The 23,638-nt window shown below is 39.7% G+C and overlaps 1 protein-coding gene across 1 annotated transcript in view; it reads right to left on the reverse strand.

Moving 5' to 3' along the window:
- Positions 1 to 22,527, reverse strand: part of LOC110448793 — a 68,356-nt gene extending 45,829 nt beyond the window's left edge. The window contains exons 1-5 of the mRNA XM_021495237.1: positions 22,392 to 22,527; positions 18,065 to 18,728; positions 15,304 to 15,660; positions 13,934 to 13,990; positions 4,899 to 4,928 (exon numbers count right to left, since the gene is read on the reverse strand). Of these exons, the coding sequence (XP_021350912.1) occupies positions 4,899 to 4,928; positions 13,934 to 13,990; positions 15,304 to 15,660; positions 18,065 to 18,689 (1,069 nt within the window). The 5' untranslated portion in view covers positions 18,690 to 18,728; positions 22,392 to 22,527. The remainder of the gene's footprint in view (positions 1 to 4,898; positions 4,929 to 13,933; positions 13,991 to 15,303; positions 15,661 to 18,064; positions 18,729 to 22,391) is intronic.
- Positions 22,528 to 23,638: the final 1,111 nt, after the last annotated feature.

A 23,638-nucleotide genomic window follows, 5' to 3' on the forward strand; every position in this document is an offset into this window, starting at 1 on the left:
TACCGTTCTTATCTACAACTGTGATAAGTGATGGGTACGACTCGCACAAATATTTACAAATATCTAGGTGTCCTTTCGCACAACTCACATGTAATACTGTCGTATCTTTCTTATCTACAACTGTGGTTAGTGATGGGGATGTCTCGCACAAATATTTACAAATCTGCAGGTGTCCCTCCGCACAACCCATATATAACGCTGTCATACCTTTCCTATTTTCAACTGTGGTTAGTGATGGGTATGTTTCGCACAAATATTTACAAATATCTAGGTGTCCTTTCACACAACTCCAATGTAACGCTGTCTTACCGTTCTGATCTACAACTGAGGTGAGTGATGGGGATGACTCGCACAAATATTTACAAATCTCCAAGGATCCCCCCGCACAACTCCAATGTAACACTGGCCTACCGTTCTTATCTACAACTGTGATAAGTGATGGGTACGACTCGCACAAATATTTACAAATATCTAGGTGTCCCGCCTCACAACTCCAATGTAACGCTGTCTTACCGTTCTGATCTACAACTGAGGTGAGTGATGGGGATGACTCGCACAAATATTTACAAATCTCCAGGTTTCCTTTCTTACAATTTGCATGTAACGTTGTCATACCTTTCTTATCTACAACTGTGATTAGTGATGGGTATGACTCGCACAAATATTTACAAATCTCCAGGTTTCCTTTCTTACAACTTGCATGTAACGTTGTCATACCTTTCTTATCTACAACTGTGATTAGTGATGGGTATGACTCGCACAAATATTTACAAATCTCCAGGTGTCCCGCCGCACAACTCATATGTAACATAGTGTTCCCAGTCACATCCACTAACTGATTCATGTACTGAGCACACGCACAATTCCTATGTACCACACGACCTTCCGCTATCTCACACTGGTTTTGTGCATCCTCCCCTCTACATAAAGATCGAAGTAGAAATTTCTCCACTGTGTGAAATATATCGCAGTTTCCTTTAGCTATCGCAGCATGAAGCGGGGTTCGTTCTAAACAAGTAGTGTCGTGTATCAAGTGTGGATAAGTTTTACACAACATTGTTACCTCCTTCTCTCCCCCAGACAGACATGCCTTGTATAGAGCATTGCAATCATCACGTGATAACTGTTTTGCACTCATAATGTTTAGAAAATTCAATAATTTTAATATCATACCCTCACCTCCTCCCCTCAGCCCGCATATCATTGTTTCGAAGTTAGGTTTTACACCTTTTGACAACATATATAAAACACATTCTTTTGACTCAGTATAACAAGATACATTTAACATGGCAAGTTTTATCTCATCATTCAAATTACTGAAAATATTTTTAAGAACATTTACATTTTCGTCCTTCACTACACAAAATGGCGTGTTCTCTTCATATTTAACAATCTCAGATAGAAGATATTTAGCACATCCCTCTGGACCAGAGCAGCATGTTTTGTTTAACAAATCAAGTTTCATCTCATCATTCAAGTATACAACAACCTTTTTAAGTGCATCCACATACTCTCCATCAACATAACAACGTCTCTTAATCAATGACCACACTTGTGTGTTCGTATCAGGTTTTACACCCTCAGAAAGGAGATGTAAAGCAAACCTTTCTGCACCAGACGAGCATGCTTTATTTAACACATCGAGTTTATCAACATTTTTATCACCCAGCCATTTGACAAATCCTTTCAGAAATTCACCATCATCCCATACAGCTAGAGAGCCAATAGTAGCACCATACTTCTCGTTACAATCAAACTCTTTGAGTATTCGTTCATACATATATGTGTATTCTTCTGGTAGTATAACAATACGGTCTGAAGAAAATTTTAAAGTTGTAAGAAAACTCAGAGAATTATTTGGAGAATACTTTATGTAACCTATAAGACTTTTTCTACCATACAGAAGTGCCACGGTGGCATGTATCGAGTCATGGTAAAATTTGTACACATCACCAGACAAATGTTTCTCCTTCACCACCAAGAAACCTAATAAAGTTTCTAAACTATCCTTTACAAATGCAATTCTTTTCTTGTAAGACCACATACTTTTGTCATCTTTGACACACATCAAATCAACTTCAAACGATTCCACAAGCACTATGTTACTGACTTTTTCTCCATTAGGATCTAGATCCGTTTCCTTAATTTCACCTCCATTGAGGTAGAGAAACAAAAGGGCAGTACATTCTCTTAATTTTGACAATGCATTTTCCAAAAACTGAAAAGGCATCCGAAAAAAATTCACTCTGTCTTTCTGCAAGGCAGGAATATCTCTGAATAACCGACAGCATTGAGGGAATCCAATACATCGGGCGCATTCAACGATCTTTTTCATTTCTTTCTCTGTCCATGTGAAGTTATTTTGTGTAGGTGTGTAAAGCTTTAAGAGTTGCATTTTTTCTCCTGCAATCTTGTAGTTATCACAGCTTAGATCTATAATATTTGATTCAGTGAAAACTGAGTCTGAAGTGAGATTTTTGTAGTAATTAAAAACCTCGTTTCGAACTGTAATTACGAGAACGTTGGCCTCGGTGTTTACATTCCCACAAATAGTCGGTAGAACAGAATTTACCCTTTTCTCCCATTCACCTAGATCTTTTTCTCTCGCACACTGTGTTCCAAATATGTCATCAATCATACAAATATATTGTGATTTTGGAGACACTGAATCCAGGTCTTCAATGTTGTGAATCTGGAGGGGTTGTCGGCCTGGTTGTTCCTCACACATCCAATGAAGAAGCTGAACGGCAGTTGTTGTCTTACCATCTCCGGTGTTGCCCTTCACAACGACTACCCGGTTCTCGAGGAGCTTTTCCTTGGCGTCATGGAAACCCTGAGTGCTTACGAATGTATTCGCTGTGTTTTGTTTTACCATTTCTTTGGTTATGTCTGTAAAACATTTAACAATAAATACTGTTTTAACTGGTGCTGATGTGAATTGATACTGAAATGGTACACATCCTCATACTAGTGTACAATATTGTATACATGTATATATACTACAGGATTAGTGGGTTCTGTATTAGACTAACAATGAAATATTATATATTAAAATAGTACACCAATCATTCCTGTACCCTTCACTTACATATTTTCTTTGATATGTTGAACTGTTTCACCTAACATGGTGGTCATCTCAGAATTCTTATCGCCAAAGGTAGGTCGGGGACTGAGAAAATAATGCACCTGCTGTTTCCCACAGATGTATCGTAAAAGTCGACTAATGCCCCCCCCACCCCCCTTCATCCCAGAATGCAACCTGCCGAATACCATCACTATACCTTTTTATTTATAGATAAGATGACCTTTGATAAACAATTGACCCGATGTGACCTTGAAAGTGTGTCAAGGTCATTTACATGAAAAATCATATAAGCTATTCATCTGAGCATGCAACTTGTCAAATATCACAATCCTTTGCATTTTGTTTATTTGACCCCTTTGACTTTGAATACAACTCAAGGTCATTCTTTTGAACAAATATTTCAAACCTTTCATCCCAGCGTGCTATAAACTAAATATCATCATCCTCACCATCTTTTTATCTACGTAAGTCGATTAAAGGTTTGACATATTTGACCCTGGTGACCTGCAATAGTGATGAAGGTCATTCATTTAAACAAACTTGATAGCTCTTCATGCCTGCATGTAACTAGCCAAAAAGCATCACTTTAAACGTTAAGGTTTTCAGAATAAGTCGTTTAAAAATTTGTTTAATACAATCGACCTGGTGGGTGAATGTTATTCATTTGAACAAACATGGTATCCCTTCATCCCAGCATGCTTCTGCCCAAATACCATCACCCTGGACCTTCTGGTTATTCAGAAGAAGATTTGAAATATATATGACCCTGTGACCTTGAATAAAAGTCCTACGTCCTCCACTATTTAAATTGAGTTATCTTTGCTCAAGGATACTCTACACAAATTTGGTTAATATCCTCCAATAGTCCTAAAGGAATAGGATTTTTCTCCATAAATGAACCTGTTTAATTTAGTCAAACTCCATGGAGCCTTTCAGGACTTGAAGAGATTTAAAGGAAATTGACGGACAGATGGACCGACTGACGCCTCGAGCATAAGCTCAACGTTCGAGCTAAAAATAAATAAAAAATAATTTTCCCATACATACGGAAGAAGTATTTTAAACATTTGTCCCTTGATACTAATTTACTGGGTCTGCTCCATATATACAATATCCAGACCCCTTTGCTAAAGGATGCTCTTAAAATTTGGTTACGATTTTTCCTTTACTACAGGCAAAATGTAGTCAAAATCCCCTATACCGTTAAGGACTAGTAATGTTGTACAGGAGAAGTTGACAGACAGACGACGGACGCCGTGCCAGGACATAAGCTTGACGGTACTTTTGAGCTTAATATAAACGCATTTGTAGCATACGCTGTGAAGTAACTGCTCACTAGGGATATACATTTCACATAGTGATCACATGATGCTAAATGTTGAATTATCTTTTGTATAATGTTAAAGTTGAATTTGTGTGTGTGACAATATTGACATGGATTTGAAATGTATATGTTATATATATCAGTATAATCTATAAATACTCACTTACTCAAAGCCAAAAAAGCAATCATTGCCACACCGCGAAATTTGCCACTGTTATAATGTACAACGGTGCATTCGGTATGGTATTTCAGTGAGATAGCAGTATAAAGTCGGCATCAGATCCGCGCTATCACAATGAGGCAAGTTCATTAACATACCTCGTCTCCGGCACACATACACGCATGCACGCTTACACAACACACATGGATGCACGTTATTCGTTGACCTTAGCTGTTAAGCAAGCCAAACAAAACGTTGCAAACTCTTTGACTGTACATATACAATCTGTTAGATTTCCCATTACACCTGATCCACTTTACGAAACTCACCTATCATAGCTGCTATCTTAGGATTGGGATCTGTAAAATAAAAAAAGGATGTGGTAAAGCATAGTATAGTAGATTTGTTACTGACAGATTATGCATAATACATTTTGTATAAGAATCAGCTTGAGGGTACCTACAGATTTCCCGTCTTGTTTATATAATGCTATTTATGCCAGACATTGATGATCTGTGTATCTGGTATATAGTCTTACAACAGGTTTCGGTGAAATGACAAGTTGAGCATGGTTGATCAATTGTTTCCTTGATACTGATACAGGATTTTGGTGAATATATTTAAATAGTATCTATCATGCTATTAGAACCCAAGGTAGCTATTTTAAATCCCAAACGGTGAAAGTTAGTCTTTTGACATAAAGTTTACTCTTATATATGTGTCCCACCAAATGGTTTAAGTCAGCTAAAGAAAGCTAGAGTTATAATTGTTATAGTCCAAAAGCCAATTAGAGGGCACCTTGAATCTAAATCGTTTACATTCCACCATTCAGCTACGTAGTCACATAGGTTTCACATCCTCAAATTATCAACACAGTCGGTACAATAGCGATTAGATTGAAATACATTTGGGTTATCACTAGTTATCACTCTCAACAAAGTAAGTTCAAGACAGTACAACCTGTAACTATATTTGTGTAAGGCAATCAGAGGTCACAGTATGAATATAAAACCTTGAAATTCAAAGTTTGTCATTCAACATAAAACATAACCTCTAGGTGTCATCCCCACCGAGTATTTAAACTTCAGATATAACCACGATTGTCTCTGGTAAGCAGAGGTCATGAGCGTTTTATGATTTCCTACATAATTCAATTTTTAACATAAAATGTAAAAACCCAAATTCCCCCAGGGTTAGTCATTTAATATTACCGTGTTAACCTCGTTATGCATATTAAATATATATGGGGTGCATGTTTCGACCATTTCAAAGTTACGGCCGCCCCAAAAAAGTCCCTTGTTGTGGGGCCAGACCCAAGAACCAATATTAAATTCATGATTGTGTTCGTTCCGTGACGCCCAGCAATGGTATATATGGCTACGGGATAGGGACCTTTTAAAAAGTATTGCTTAAGAATGAAGTTCGGAGGGGTGGAGCCAGATCCATCGGTCAATGATATTATCATGACTATATTTATCACTTTTTGCCTATCAAATGTATATATGGTTATGCGTTAGGGATCTAAACCGTTTCAAAGTTATGGTATAGAAATCAAGTCCCGAGGGAAGGGGCCAGACCCAAGAGTCAATACTGATATCATAATAATAATAATAGACATCATTTGATATAGCGCCATATCTTGTTAACCTAAGCCACTCTAAAGTGCTTTACAGTACATAGATATACAATTTATACAATCAATACATTTAGCATATTTTATCAATACATTGTTTGAGGAATTCGCAGGAGCTGTCTTATTAGGCGGTACCTACTAGTCATATGCCACCTGGTTAATATCTCCCTTTGTGTGTATGCCGGCATGTGTGCTGAAGATGTATTTTGTTCTGTTTATAGTGGGACCGTGCTTCCAACGGTATCATTTATAGTGCCACTTCACTTGAATGAAACAGCACATATACCGCAACATCCATCCCAAACCATTCTATACTCCACCTGGGTTGTTGGAGTTGTGTGGGCAGGTGGAAAACACTTTCTCTAAATATATTCCATGCGTACGATGACTTCGGGGATCGAACCCCGGCCGCCTGCGTGGGAGGCCGGAGTACTAATCCGCCCATATCATGAGTGAGTTCATCTCTTTAGGCCCAGCAATGGTATATGTGGTTATAGGGTTGGATCTCAATAGGCTTAGAAATAAAGTCCTTAGGGGAGGGGCCAGACCCTAGTTTCAATTGTCAGCCCTTCAATTGGTACAATTTTGAATCTTCAGCCACCGAAGAATTCTCCAAACCAAATATTGTTGATATCCATAACTACTTTTCAGAGAAGTCGCCTTGAAAATTAACCCCTTGTTGGCCCCTTAGCTCCGAGGGAAGCCAACCCTCTGTTTATACAAAGGTGAATTCCTCTTGTCCGAGGATGTTCTGGACTAAATTTGGTTAAAATCGCTCCATTCACACAGAAAGAGAAGATTTTAAAATAATTTCCCTAATTTTTTCCATTAGGACCCCGCCCATCAGCCAAAATGGAGGCAATACCTGTCCTTTCTACAAAATTTAGTTCTTTTTGCCTAAGGATGCTCTTCACCAAATTTGAATCAAATCCCTCCATTCTTCGGAAAGAGAAGGATTTAACTATTTTCCTCATGTACTCCTTTTTCGGCCCGAGTGAAGCCACATCCTTCGTTATAACAAAAGTGACTCCCCTTGTCCAAGGATGTTCTAGACAAAATGTGGATCGAATTCCTCTATTTGTACTAAGAAGACATTTAAATAATTTACCTAACTTTCCCAAGGACCAAAGTATATTCTTGACAAAATTTGGTCGAATCCCTCTATTTCTACAGAAGTAAAAGATATTTTAATTCCTTCATTTCCCCTATTGGGGCCCTGCCTCTCTGCAACCAGGGGGCTACATCATCCATTTACAAAAAGAAACACTAGTCCTCTTTACATGCTCTACGCCAAATTTGACTCGTATCCCTCCATTCATGCAGAAGGAAAAGGATTTTAAACATTTCTCCATATGTTCTCCCTAATGGCCCCATCCCGTCTGCCACCAAGGGAGCCACGCCCTTCGTTCATACAAAGTGAATCACCCTTCGTCACCATATACTCGTGTAGTATATGACTGTAGTGTTAGTGACAGTAGCGTAGCCTAATGGTGGTGTGCAACCTTGTGTAACAAGAGTGATTCCCCTTGATGGAACTCTCGTTCGTTTTGTATTATAAAGCCATGCGTTTTGGATAAAGTTGTTTACCGAAGATTGTCTGACGTGTGTCATCTTTAATACTGGCGTGGTGGCAGCGGTTATCTTACCTACGTCTCTCGGACATTATTAATAAGTCGAGGAAAGTATTCAATGACATTTTCGCTACGCTAAACGAAGCAAAGACAGTCTGCAGTTCATGCTAAAACTGTCATCCTCGGTGAACATAAGCATATGATATTATCCACTTCCGTGAATAACACATCATTCACACAGTCAGGGCCATAAATAAGGCTCCCAAACAATGGTCTCTCACCAAACAGGAGACAATAACATCATTCGAGGCATGGAGACAAATCTCCAATACACACTGTCTCTTGATAGGAACTTTGCCCCATTCCTCGTGGACGGTTCTACTTGGCTTAAGAAAAGCAATGACAATCAGTTACGAGGCATGGTTGATGACGCCCATCACATCCCTGAAGCCAATCGACTCACGGCGGCACAGAAATTGACACATCTTGAACTAATGCTCGGACAAATCGCCAATTTTTGTCCAATAATATCAAGAAACACCATTGTTAAAAACTCAACATCAATCATGACAATTTGGCAGTCTATCAGCATGCACTATGGGTTTCAATCGACAGGTTCATAGTTCCTTGACTTTAATAACATCCATCTTGAACCTGGAGAGCGTCCCGAAGACTTGTTTCAACGCTTGAATAGTTTTTTGGAGACAATCTTTTGCGTGCTGATGGAAATATCCGTCATAATGGTGAAATCCCAGCAACAGATGAAGATATGTCTCCTACCGTAGAAAACATGATCGTGCTTACTTGGCTTAGGTTAATTCACAAAGACTTGCCATCTCTCGTGAAACAGCGCTACGGTACCGTGTTAAGATCTCAAACGCTAGCGTCTTTGAAACCTGAAATTTCCCAGGCTCTCGATAGCTTGTTGGATGAAATCCATGCATCATCTGAGTCTAAGGTCCTACGAACAGTCTTTCGAAACCAACCTAAACCTAGACTTCCGAACACAGAATCCCGTACCACTTCATTTCCACCCAAACGACCTAGCAAAATTTGCATTTTGTGTAAACAGGCCGGACGTGCTAATACCAACCATTTCTTAAGTGCATGCAAATTTCTCCTCGACGAGGACCGTCGTTTTATGACGAGAGCTCGCCAAACTTACTCTCAGGACGCGTACGGTTTTGACGATGCCGAGGTCGATGCTAACGAGGGCGAGAGGGACGCTGAGAGCGACCCGGGTCCCTATCATAACCAACGGGCAGTAACTTTAGCGCGACGTGTAATCACTAAACAGTCACCTCAAATGAAAGTGTTCCACCAACACAGTCCTAGCGAAATCACTTTGGACACCGGTGCCGAGGTTAACATGATAAAAAGAGCAACCAAAATGCCCTCCAGGCTGACGGGATCACCCCGCTCAATATAGTTGGTGAAACCCACATCACATTGACAAGGAACAATTTAGGTTGTAGACGATATTGACGTCGATATACTAGCAGGCATGCCGTTCATGATCGCGAATGATATATCAGTTAGGCCGTCAAAGAATGAGATCAGAATAGGTGAATCGGACGTAGTTCATTATGGCCAGACACGCAGTGATACTACCCAAAACCACGTGCGTCGAGCTCAAGCTCATGTGTTGAGAGTTGGGACATCTTCAACAGTTGTTTGGCCAGGATCCTACTTGGAGATTAGCATTCCTGACAGATTACCTCCTGAAAGTACATTAGCCTTAGAACCGCGCACCGACGGTATTAGTTTCCCTCGAGATTGGCCACGCCCTACTATCATGGAAGCTGTAGGTGGTACGATACGTATACCCAATCATACTACAGAACCTCAAATGCTTCGCAGGCATGAACATTTTTGCCAAGTTAGTCTTACAACAACGAAGCCTACCGAGGTCACTTACGATATCCCTATCAACGTTCAAAACGTCAAACAGGCGCGTGTAATACTGACACTGTGAAACTTGACCCAGATAAATTCTACCAAATGATACAAGACAAGCCTTTCGCGACAAGTTCAATCAGTTCGACAATCTCTTTGATCCCAATATCAAGGGATATAATGGTGCGGCAGGGAAGTTTGAGGCTCGTATCAACATGGGCCCCGTCCAGCCCCCACAACGGAAGGGTAGGACCCCGCAATACTCACGAGATAGGCTTGTCGTCTTACAACAAAAGTTCGATGATCTGGAGAAACAAGGAGTGTTTTGTAAACCAGAGGACATTGGTGTCACTGTAGAATATCTTAACCCTTCATTTCTCGTCAAAAACCCAACGGTGGGTTTCTACTGGTGACCGCATTTGAAGACGTCGGGCGGTATAGCAAGCCCCAACCTTCATTAATGCCAGACGTTGACTCTACGTCACGCACCATAGCTCAGTGGCAATACATCATCGTGACCGATCTGACTAGTGCATTTTATCAAATTCCACTTTCGAAACCCTCCATGAAATATTGCGGTGTAGTGACACCATTTCGAGGTGTTCGTATGTATAGGCGCTGCGCTATGGGAATGCCAGGATCAAAGACTGCTCTCGAAGAAATGATGTGCCGTGTTCTCGGTGATTGTCTGCAAGATGGCACCGTGGCTAAATTAGTAGACGATTTGTACTGCGGCGGCAACACTCCAGAACACTCCAGAACAACTACTGGAGAACTGGTCCCGAATAATGGAATGTTTACAACGTTGCGACCTACGCTTATCGTCTTCAAAGACTGTCATTTGTCCTCGATCCACTACCATACTCGGATGGATTTTGTCACAGGGACAGATTTCTGCCAGTCCCCATAGGGTTGCCGTGTGAGCTTCGTGTAACCGACCCGATACAGTATTCGGTCTCCGTTCTTTCCTCGGTGCATACAAAATGTTAGGTCGTGTCGTACCACACTGTTCAAAGATTTTAGCTCCGCTCGAGAAGGCTGTCGCGGGGGTGCAATCTAAAGACAAAATCAAGTTGACTGATCAGCTAGAAGAACGCTTCTCCTATGCTCAAGGATCATTGGCTTCGAACAAATCCATCACGCTACCGATCGCATCCGATGTTCTTTGGATCGTGACCGACGGTTCCGTCAGTATCGGTGCCACATTGTATGTTATGCGCGAAAACCGACTCAGTCTCGCTGGCTTCTTCAGTGCGAAGCTGAGGAAACAGCAAGTCAGGTGGCGTCCATGTGAAATCGAAGCTCTGTGTATTGCCGTGGCGGTAAAACATTACAGTCCATTCATCATACAGTCGAAACATCAAGCTTGCATACTGACTGACAGTCAACCATGTGTTCAAGCCATTGATAAGTTGGCACGTGGAGGGTTTTCCGCTAGTCCACGCGTTACTTCCTTCCTCACCACCGTTAGCAGGTATCAGGTCAGTGTAAGACACCTGTCAGGTTCTGTCAACGTACCCTCCGATTTCGCTAGCAGAAATGCGCCTATCTGCGAAGAACTTCACTGCCAAAACTGCAATTGTATTGCGGAAACAGAGAACTCCGTTGTGCGGTCAGTTTGTGTCTAGGACGTCATCAACAACATGTCGCCATTACTGTTCACCACTCGATCCGCATTGACAGCTATCCAATCCGACTGTCCTAATCTGCACAGAGCTCATGCCCACCTAAAACAGGGCATGCGACCGTCGAAGAAGCTTACCAACATCAAGGACGTCAAGCGCTACTTCACAGTTGCTTCCATCGCTAAGGACGGTCTCGTAGTTGTCCGCCGCAATGATCCATCAAGCCTTCTACAGAGCTCATAGTTGTTCCACGCTCAGTTCTGGATGGTCTGGTGACAGCTCTTCATATCACACTGGATCATCCCACAAGGAATCAAATGCAGCTTGTCATTAAAAGACATTTCTACGGACTTGACATGAACTCAGTAATAGCCCGCGTTTGTGACTCCTGTCATGTGTGTACATCACTAAAAAAGTTACCACAGAAATTAGTTCTTGTGTCGTCAGAACAGCCCTCCTGACGCTGTCGGTGTTTCATTTGCCGCAGACGTACTCAAATGTAACCGTCAATTGATATTACTTCTTCGCGAGACTACGACATCGTATACATCAGCCTACATAGTCAACGATGAAAGACGCGATACTCTTCGTGATGGACTGTTGCGACTCGCTCTCGAATTACATCCTCTCGATGGTCCACACGCCATTATCAGAGTTGATCCCGCCCCGGGATTCATGGCCTTACGCGACGACAAGGTTCTCTACAAGTTCCGTATCGCTATCGAAATTGGTCGAACAAAGAACATTAACAAAAATCCCGTCGCAGAAAGAGCAATCGGTGAACTAGAAGATGAGCTGCTACGTCAGGAACCTGGGGGAGGACCAGTCACTGAACTTGGGTTAGCAACTGCAGTTGCTCGCTTAAATGCTCGTATCCGAGGATCCGGTCTCTCCGCTCGCGAGTTGTGGACACAGCGAAGTCAATTCACACATGATCAACTACCTATCTCCGACAGAGACATTATCATCGAACAGAACAAGCGCCGGCAAACTAATTATCCGTCGAGTGAAAAGTCAAAGCATCGCGATAACAACACACCATCCCAAGGCAAGATTTGTGTTGGCGACTTGGTCTACCTGTATAGCGATAGGGACAAAACAAAAGCGCGTAATCGTTATCTTGTCGCTACTATCCCAGAAGGGTCGGAATGGTGTTTTGTAAAAATAAATACTGCTAACCAACTGCGTTCATCGTCGTACAAGGTTAAACTCAGCGAATGCTATCGTGTGCCGTGTACGATAACAGAACCAGTACGTAATACACATATTCCTGAAAATGACAGGTGCTATAGACAATCCACCTGCACCTGTAGACATACCGCCTCTTTTGTCCACTCCTGCAAATACCGAACCACCTAATTGTGACATTCAGCCCGATATCCCAATTCTTATCAGGGAACCGGACAGTACCATGGACAACGACATTCCACCGGTCGTTAACACTCATATCGAGGAGACTAGTCACGTTGAATCCGATGACCTCCTTCCACTCAACCCGAACTTGCCAGTCGACCTCGACGTGTTCCCCAACGACCCAAGTACTTGGACGATTATGTTACCTGATAAATTATGTTCATAAATATTACTGTACGTTCATAAGACAATTTCTTCAACTTATGACTTACACGTAGTTCATTGATATTAATTCCTATGTCAAAATGCTGGTTAGATTTTAAATTGCAAAGATATTGCACAAACCATTTTAGAGATGTATATTTTTTTTTTAAATCTAATTATAAGCTCATGACTTATGACTTATAAGTTAGGGAGATCTGTTTTAAAATAACAGATGGTTAACTTTCCGTGTTTATTATCCAATATGATGAACATTTAATTGAGCATTTGAACATTTTCATTTTGAGAAAAAGAGAGAAGCCACACCACCATATACTCGTGTATTATATGGCTGTGGTGTAAGTGACAGTAGCGTAGACTAATGATTCCCATTGATGGAACTCTCGTTCGTTTTGTATTATAAAGCCATTCGTTTTGGATAAAGTTGTTGACCGAAGATTGTCTGGCGTGTGTCACCTTTAATACTGGCGCTTGGCGAAGAATTTTCTAGATTAAACTTAGTTCGAATCCCTCTTCTTGTACAGGAGAAGAATTTAAAATGATTTACATAAATATCCCCTTTGGCTGAGGATACTCCTAGCCAAATTTAGTTAAAATACCCTAAGCCGTTCAGGACAAGTACCGTATTAAAGGAAAAGTTGGCGGACAGACGACGGACGCCGCGCAATATTGCAAGTTAGCTAAAAAACATACACATCCCTTCAATCTTCGTATATGGTACATGCTCACCAAGTCATCTTGCGAAAACCATATACCATAAAATGTCCCCGTCAAACATTTTGACGGGTGTATAAAATGTAATTGCAGGTTAACAACTTCGTTGCCGATAAGTTGTTCTAAGTTACATAAAAAAACGCTTCGATCCAGTTGTGTAACTCAATGATGTACTGCTCATGTGTATAGAGCATTCTTTTTAAATCGTCTTAACTGTTTAGGTGTTCTTGTTAAGACAAATGTAATCACAGACATGATGACAAGATGATGTGACTTCGTTATTGGGGAATGTAAAAGTTATTTTTCAAATTTGGTTAAATTGAGTGTTATATAAACGTTTTGAAGCTTACCTTTACGATGCGCTGGTCGGTTGCTAGTCAGTGCTTCCTTCACAGTATTAACGTCATCTGGAGGTTAACAATGACAAACACGTCATTATTGGGGAAAAAGATATGACACTTGGTAGATAATGTTATTTTCATTTGCACAACTTTTTATAGTATAAATGTGACAAAGGTCGGTGTTTATAAGTTAATAATTCTAAAACTTAAATAACAAGAATTTCATGGAATATGTTACGACTGTCACCGCTTTGACCATCAACAGCACAACGTGTGGGAATCAAAGTGAAAAACGGACACTTGACATTCGTGATGACCAAACTATACTGACGGTTACCTATTTTGAAACTTCAAAATACATATCAAAGTCAAATAGGAATTTAAATAAGAAAATGTATGTTGATTTAATAGCCAAACCGTTGAATATATCAAAATGAAAGTTTAAAGACATTGTATTGAGATGCATTGCAGATCAATAATCTATCATCCAAGTTTAGTTGGTGTAGAACATGCAGTTTTTGAACAAGTGGAGCAATGAGCCTACCTCACGCACCTAGTATTAATCTCACACTTATAACTTTAAACGTAGACTAAAATAAAGCTATAGGCAAAAATATCAGTGTCTTGACTCAAAGTCATTCAAAAGAACTCGTTAAAATATTTAAACACATTTGACCCCTGTGATCTTGAACTCGATAGTTCTTTATCTGTGCATGCTACAGGTCATATGTCACCATCCTAGTTCTTGTTTGTTATTCAGAGGAAGTCGTTTAAAGTTTTTAACATATCTGAAACATTTGGCCTTGAATACAATACCAGGGCATTCTTTTCAAACCTTTTATCCGAGCATGCTAGCCATATGTACGACTTCTTCGTAAAAACAGGACCAGGGGCCATTAAGTGCTTTAAACTTAAAGTTCCCTCCAATAAATTACCTTGACCTCCTTTCAAGATCAAGGGTTAAAGTGTTCGAAACCTTTAAACAACCCTTCTGAATAACCATAAGTAAATGACCTTGACTTTTTCCAAGGTCAAATCGGCCAAAATGTAATAACAAGAGGTCCAGAGGGCCTGTATCGCCCCCATGGATAATAAAGCAACAATGGAAAATTCCTTATGATATATATTACTGCAACTATTTCCAAATATACTAACAACAGGTGAACCAGTTGTTGCCATTACCTCAATAGCTGTACATAAAGAACAGAAAATCAGTTACCATTTTTAAGGACTTTGGTATGTCCCGACCTGGGGACAGATATAAACTAATGGAAACCGAAGAGTGGATGGACAGATGGATGTACGCTCCACATACAACAATGCGTCCTATTAGAATCGGGCGTAACAGTTCAAACTTAACATTTGGTTGTAGATCATACCCTTAAGTGAAGTCATGTCTGTTTTCAAGGTTTTCTGTTGGATTGTAACATCACTGATATCCGTTGCCATGGTTCTCTGTTGGATTGTTACATCACTGATGCCCGTTGCCATGGTTCTCTGTTGGATTGTAACATCACTGATGTCCGTTGCCATGGTTCTCTGTTGGATTTTAACATCACTGATGTCCGTTGCCAAGGTTTTCTGTTGGATTGTAACATCACTGATGTCCGCTGCCATGGTTCTCTGTTGGATTGTAACATCACTGATGTCCATTGCCATGGTTCTCTGTTGTATTGTAACATCACTGATGTCCGTTGCCATGGTTCTCTGTTGGATTGTAACATCAGTGAGATCGCCTAAAACACAACAGCACATATAAGGCACAGTTTAACAAATACAATCAAAAATACAATCGTATATACGCAACCAGCACTCTCTAGTCGGCATCATATCCGCGCTATCATAACGAGGCAGGTCATTTAAAGACGTGCCTCCATGTGTGTTGTGTAAACATGCATGTGTGCTGGAGACCGGATATGTTGGTGTCCTTGCCATATTGTTCATTTGATTTAAAAGTAATCATGCACTACTAAGAAACGAGAAGTATCTACATATTAAATTGAGAAAGATCCATCGAGTACTTCCTGAGAAATAGAGATAACAAACCTTTCAAAAATTCAAGATGGCCACCAGTCAGCCATTTTGATGATCCCATCAGTCTCAAAATTAACCATGCACAATAAAGGACGGAGGGGAACCTACATGTTCAATTTGAGTAAGATACCTGTAGTACTTCCTGAGAAAAACGATATGCCCCTGTTCTGGAATCTGTTACACTTTTTTTTGTGGAGACCTTCTGTATCTCCTTGGAATCCCCATGTATTTTTTTTTTATATAATCCCCTCTCCAAGACATTTCGCCCAGTGCATTCCAAGGAACCTCCCTGCGTCCCGAGTGATCGGTAACTCAGGCCTAACAAGGTACCACAGGACTGATTTATCAAAGTCAAAAGCATTTCGCAAAAACTTTCAAATGCATAGTTTACATTTTTGGTACGGCGGATATTTAGGTAATCCGATTATACTCATGGAGATTACTTATCATGTTGATTAGTGAAAAGACGCAGTGAAACATAAAAGTATCTTAGATGGCTCTACCAAATCCATCTCGCTTTTAAACTCAAAACCGCTTTGCTCTTTGTTGTCCTCAAATCTGTTGTTTAACCTATACCGATCCACTGGCAAATTGAACAAAGCATCCCTATCGGTGGGGCTACCTAGTGCGCCATCAAGTGGATATTTTCCCGACGATTTACATCACCTTTTTTAACCGCTCTGCCGAAAAGCTTTTCCACAAACCAACAATCAAATACATCTCAAATATGTCGTTTCTTCGACAAAATTCTTGTGATTTAGCACACATTTTCCTTGCCATGTAACCTGCATATCTAAAGCCCGATAGACTTCATACAGAGATAAATTTTTAAATACAGTGCATCGTCGAAAAGGACGTTTGGTCTGGCGGCGGAATAAAGTCTAGCGTATCATGATCAGATGTTATTATTGACATTCTGCATGGGATGATTGATATAAATATAACTGACCTTTGATATCCTCAAACCAAACGGTCCATCATATCCGCGCTATCATAACGAGGCAAGTCATTTAAAGACGTGCCTCCATATGGGTTGTGGTAACGTGCATGTGTGCTGGAGACCGGATATGTTGGTGTCCTTGCCATATTGTTCATGAGATTTAAAATTAATCACGCACTACTAAGAAACGAGGGTTATCTACATAATAAATTGAGAAAGATCCATAGAGTTCTTCCTGAGAAATAGAGATAACAAACCTTTAAAAAAATTAAGATGGCCGCCAGTCAGCCATTTTGATGATCTCATCAGTCTCAAAATTAACCATGCACAATAAAGTACCAAGGGGAACCTACACGTTAATTTGAGAAAGATACCTGTAGTACTTCCTGAGAAAAACGATATGCCCCTGTTCAGAAATCTGTTACAATTTTTTTTTTGTGGAGACCATCTGTATCTCCTTGGAATCCGCATGTATTTTTTTTTATATAATCCCCTCTCCAAGACTTTTCGCCAAGTGCATTCCAAGGAACCTCCCTGCATACCATCTACCGTCCCGAGTCATCGGTAAATCAGGCCTTACACGGTACCACAGGACTGATTTATCAAAGTTATAAGCATTTCTCAAAAACGTTCAAATGCATAGTTTTTATTTTTGGTACACCGGACATTATCGGTATTCGGATTATGCTCCTGAAGATTATTTATCATGATGATTAGTGAAAAGACGCAGTGAAACATAAACGTATCTTAGCTCTACCAAATCTATCTCGCGTTTAAACCAAACACCGCTTTGTTCTTTGTTGTCCTCAAATCTGTTTTTACCTATACCGAACAAGGCATCCCTATCGGTGGGGCTACCTATTGCGCAATAAAGTGGATTTTCCCGGCGATTTACAATACCGTTTTTAACCGTTCACCCGAAAAGCTTTGCCACAAACCAATAATCAAAATACATCTCAAATATGTCGTTTCTTTGACAAAATTCTTGTGATTGGGCACACATTTTCCTTGCTATGTAACCTGCGTATCTAAAGCCCGATTGACTTCATAGAGAGATAAATTATCAAGTACAGCGCATCGTCGAAAAAGGAATAAAGTCTAGCGTATCATGATCAGATGTTATGATTAAACTACTGCAAGGGATGATTGCTATAAATATAACTGACCTTTAATATCCTCCACAAGGTCCTTGACCTCCAAGAACAAATCACGTTGTTTCTCCAGTTTCTCGATATACTGCCTCTCTGTTGCGGGGTCCATACACATGGTGAGTAGAGCATCAACATCCGTTACAAATTTTTCCGGTGACATAATATCTTTCTCTATTTCAAAGACACATTGGCGGATGATGATCCACCTTTCACTGAAGTCTGTATCAGAAAGTGATGCTTTAGGTAGGTGTCCAACGACCTCATTTCTTTGGACTCTTAACCGGTCAATGTTGGCCGAAAGTGACGTGTCAAAACTGTCTGGTATCTTCCCCCAACCTTTATTATGAGGTGGGATACCTATATTTAGGAGATGTCGAAATAGTTTGTAGAGGAGGGTAAAATCTAAATCCTTAGAGGTACCTGTAAACTTTCCAACTCGAGGAAACAGAACACGGCGCTGATTCGGGTCCAGGTATTGGTAGAGGTGAGATTGTTGGCTTTGTACAAATACATCAAGTTGAGTGAAGGAGAGCTTAGCATCAAGTACAGATCTCAAAAGATCACAGCAAATATCAACAATCAGCCTGGAAATCCGGGCAAAATTGGTTGTTTCTTTGCTGGAGACGTACTTGGTAGCCATTGTCAATGTTGGATCGGAATTTTCAGAGAAAACATGCCGCTGGAAAGAAGGGAAAACCATAATTAATTATTGTTCGAATCCACGTACTACAAAGAGTTATAATCTGTATGACACACATTGACTTCCTCAAACAATACAATCACATAATAAATCAACACAAATATTTTGTATATACAGTACATTCTAGCATTAGTTTGACATAATGTTGAAGCTTGGTGAAAGACCAAAGCTGCATATAACAAGTAGTAGTTGTAATGGGGACCATTACAGAAGTCCCCTTAACTGTCCCCATAGTGAAAAAGATGCATCACAAAAGGAACGCATATCTAAATTTCCACCAATCAAAAGCCTCCTTGTGGTTGCTGTTTGACTGATATGGCAACAAAACCGATGCGGTTGAATTTGCAGTCCCCTAATAGCCCTATATACCAAATCTTATCAAAATCAAACAATATCTTATTTTCGACCAATCAAAAGCCTTCGTGCCATGTGGTTGCTATGGAAACTAACTGCAAATTAAGACACGAATGCACAACTACATATGTTCATTATTAATCATGTGAATTTTCATAAAGATATGCCTTGCAGTTTTTGGGGAAATAGTTTTTGAGAAAATAGTCAGACAAGTTCACGGCGGAAGAAGAAAAAGAAGAAGGAGAAGAAGAAAAAGAAGAAGAAAAGGAATAAACACAATATGTTCCCCCACTTCGTTTGGGTGACATAATTAAACATTCCCCAAAACACTTGGTTGATAAATATGCCACAGTGACCTTTTCTATATTGGCTTGTTTTTGTCAACGATGTTGTTCATTTTGTGCCTACGCACACATAGGATCATATGGAAGTTAGTTGCATCCTTACTAGGTGTTAGTATTTTGGTAGGGCAGCTTAAGGCTACACATTATGCATCAAAATTATGAAGAAAGAATCCAAACATAATATGCAGTTTTGTCGACATGACACTATCAGGATCATTTGTGATCGGGTGCCTAGGGAAATACACCCCGTCTCCGGCACCCATACACACGTGCACGCATACACAACACAGGGAAACATACACTCCAGTTGCATAATATTGAGTCCCTTTTACTTAAGTATTTGTCTAATTCAAAAAGTTTGTTAAAAACCCAACATTTTACATAGGAAAACATTTTCAAGATTTAATATTATTTCCCCAATTGGGCACCTCCCTTTTGCCCCCTGGTGGACCCCACCATATGTCTATACAAAACTGAAACCTTCTTGTCTACACCCCTACAGGTCGGGGATCGTCAAAATAATATATCATGATTGCCTTCCTCACTTGGACGAACGTTCAACATTAAGGCAAAGAGTGGGGTATTGCCTTAAGCTGTTGATAGGACGTTAAACAAAATAAAACCAAACCAAACCAATATCTTTGGTCAAGGATGCCCTACATTAAAATTTGGTTAAAATCCCTCCATTAAACATAACAGGGTTCTAAACATTTATCCCTATGTAATCGTTATTGCCTGTCTAATTTATATTTTTCGTTGAAATTTACAACTTTTCTCATTTAGTACACTTACATAAAATGCATATTCACTACAAATTTTCCTTTTTTATACTGAGTTATGACTTCTTGGCACATCTCAAACTTGGCAATTTCAAATACTTCTCTATCTTAAGTGAATTAACAGGTGCAGGACGTCCTTTGTATGCTATAAGTATAAGATGTTTGATTCAATAGTTAATATTCTATATCATATGAATCATATATGTGCTCAGCACTTGTGACTGAAGTGAGTTTCAGGTCCTGATTTGTTTTCTTAAGGTAACTTTCAAACAAAAAATGGTATTTGCCACCACATCAACAGTACAATGATTAATTTAATATATTACGTTGTATTAGCCTCAAGGAAAGTAACTGAAGTTAACCAATTTCGTTGTTTCATCAATTGCTCTGCCTATTTTGGGATAAGCATGCAACTTGCCATGGATATTAGTTAAATGATGCTTTTTATTTTGAAAAAGTTTCATACGTATCCCACAATGCCTTTTTACTTAAAAAACACTTTTCCTTTTTGGAATACAAGGACTAAAGTTCTTCTCCTTGTTAAACACCGACTAATCCCTTACACTACCAGTATTATAAGAGAATATTTGGTGTTTAGCAAGGAGTTAGTCTTACAAAATGTCATTGAAACTGGTCAATTGGTTTTACGGAAGGAAGTACTAATTTGCTTACGGACGGAGCTATACCTCGCACAACGACGGACAAAGGTCGATTGCAATAAGTCAAATGAGATTTTTGTCTCATGTGACCTAAAATGCCCAAAGTTAGGTTTCAGTTGTAGCTGACATTTTAGCTCATCTGGCCAGAAGGGCCAGGTATGTTTATACCGTGGCGCAGCGTCCGTCGTCCATAAACCTTTCCCTATAAAACGATACTAGTCCTTAACAGCTCAGAGGATTTTGACTAAATTTGGTATAAAGCATCATTGGCCAACGGGTTTTTCAAAAATACTGTCCTTCACAACAACCAATTTAGGGATTTTAACCACTTGAATTATAGAGCATCTTTGGACAAAGGGGCCTCAATTTGGTTGTGGGCCTCTTTAGGGAAGAAGTGTTGGGCCAAATAGGGAAAATAAAAGTAAAACTTTTAAAAGCTTTCTCCTTATGTTTGAATAAAGGGATTTTCACCCACCTTGTTTTAGGTCATCTGTAGGCAAAGGGGACTAATAATGGAGGGTATGAAATGTATAAATAGAGGCCCATAGGGCAGAGAGCTGAGCCCAAAAGGTGACATAGAGCATACTGTTTAAACCCGTCTCCTTCTAAACGAATTGAATGATTGGCAGAAGTGGGATTCAAGTTTATATAAACAGTGTGTGTGGCTCCTCGGGGAGCAGAGGGTTGTGACCCAATAAAGGTAAATCAATAAAATACTTCACCTTCCTTATGATTTGAGTGATTGTATCCACATCCCATAACAAATATACAATTGTTAGGGATGCACAGAAGAAAATTAGAAAAGTAATCAGCAGTTTTTAAATTGAAAATAAAACAAACCAGGTGAGCTATCTAGGCCTCTTAGCCTTTTGTTTAGAACAACGAAATTTTTCTGTCTTGAAATATACGTGTCTGCACGCAGCTGTTTCTGGATAAAAAAAAGTATGCAAAGTAGTACATGTTAATAACTCTCTAAGCTGCATAGGCCTTTTACAGCTATTTAAAACCCACAAGAAAACAATGTTTAGTTCAATATTAAGTTTCGTCTCGATGACTCACACACAACACAAATATAGGCAGGTGTGGTGTGTTAAGCTGACATTTGACTGTTTTCACTTAATCATTCCTTTCCTTTTTTCAACAAAAACGTTGAGTTGACATGTCCTTACGCAGGGCATTTATTCCAAATAAATGTCACAGAAAACATGCATAATCATGCTGTGACGTCTTTTGTGTCCATAACGACCAGAATCAAAAACCCAGACCAAACCAGACAAATCTAAACATGATCGGCACCGTTGAAAAACACCTTAGTGTAAATTGACTGGTTATTTACTAATAAACATTTTCTTGTCGTATTCCCTCTAAGTTTACGCCTTTAATATCTACTCCCTCAACACTAAGCGGTGACATAGTTAGTCAGGCAGGCGAAAAGTTATCGTAGGGGTTGTTAATAACTATTACAGGACACACAACATAGACCATTCATTTGATACAAGCACTTACCTATATAATCAGCGGTGATTTCATATTGGTTTAACACGGATAGACAAGCCCCATCTAAGCAGAATGAGTGACTATAAATCCCAACTGTTATGAACAAACTGACGCTATATCATAAATACCAGCATATAATTATTCGATGACGTGATGGAAATTTACAGTAAAGTTCTTTAATAAAACAGCCAATGGCACATTTGTAAAAATAGCACATGACATCACCGGAGTCCTTTTAAATTGGTTTTCAATCAGTTCTATAATTACGATCAATACCAAGAACGGATATGTAAAGTAAGAATCTTTACAACTTTTTCCAAAATGACGAAAAGCCTTTGACAAGTTTGTTATTGCAACTATAATATATTTTGCCATAAGTTGAAGCTCTGAGGTTCCCCCGGGAAACATGGCAATATTTGACGGGGAACGCCATAAAATAACAGTTGAAAGCATGGCTTATGTAAATACAATTAATTCTATAACACACATGTAGGCACGTCCTTAAGTGACCTGAGCTGTTAAATAGGACGTTAAACAAACTAAAACCAAAACCAAACCAAGCCCAGGGGCCTTAACACCTCAATTGCTATACTTTTACTTCACCTTGCCCGAAGGGCCAACAGTGTTTATGCCGTGGTGTGGTGTCCGTCGTCCGTCCGGCGTCACCATTTTACACTAAACAACATAATCTCAATATCTAAGAGGCCTATGGTGATGGTATTTGGCCAGTAGCATGCTGGGATGAAGGGCTACTAAGTTTGACCTTCGCCCATATCTACAATCATAGGGGTCAAATTTGTTTAAAAGTTTTAACAACTTCTATACAACCAGAAAGCCCAGCATGAAATATGATATATGGCCAGTAGCATGCTGGATGACGTGCTACCAGGTTTGTTAAAATGAACGGCCTCGAGTTATATTGAAGGTCACAGGGGGAAATAGTCAACTTCTTCTGAATAGCCAACAGGCCAAGGGTGACGATATTTGGCCAGTAGCCTGCAGGCATGAAGTGCTACCTAGTTTGGTCAAATGAATGACCTTAACTTATATTCAAGGTCACATGTGTCAAATATAATTATAACATATAAACCACTTCCATTGAATTACAAGAAACCAGCAAGTTGATATTTGGCCAGTGAAATGCTGGGATAAAGGGCTACAAAGTATGCTCAAATGAATGACCTTGATTTATATTTAATGTCACAGGGGCCAGATATGTTTAAAACATATAAGCGACTTCTGATGAATGACCAAAA

This window comes from Mizuhopecten yessoensis, unplaced genomic scaffold (genome assembly GCF_002113885.1).
Source record: "Mizuhopecten yessoensis strain PY_sf001 unplaced genomic scaffold, ASM211388v2 scaffold4301_2, whole genome shotgun sequence".
Lineage (NCBI taxonomy): Eukaryota > Metazoa > Mollusca > Bivalvia > Pectinida > Pectinidae > Mizuhopecten > Mizuhopecten yessoensis.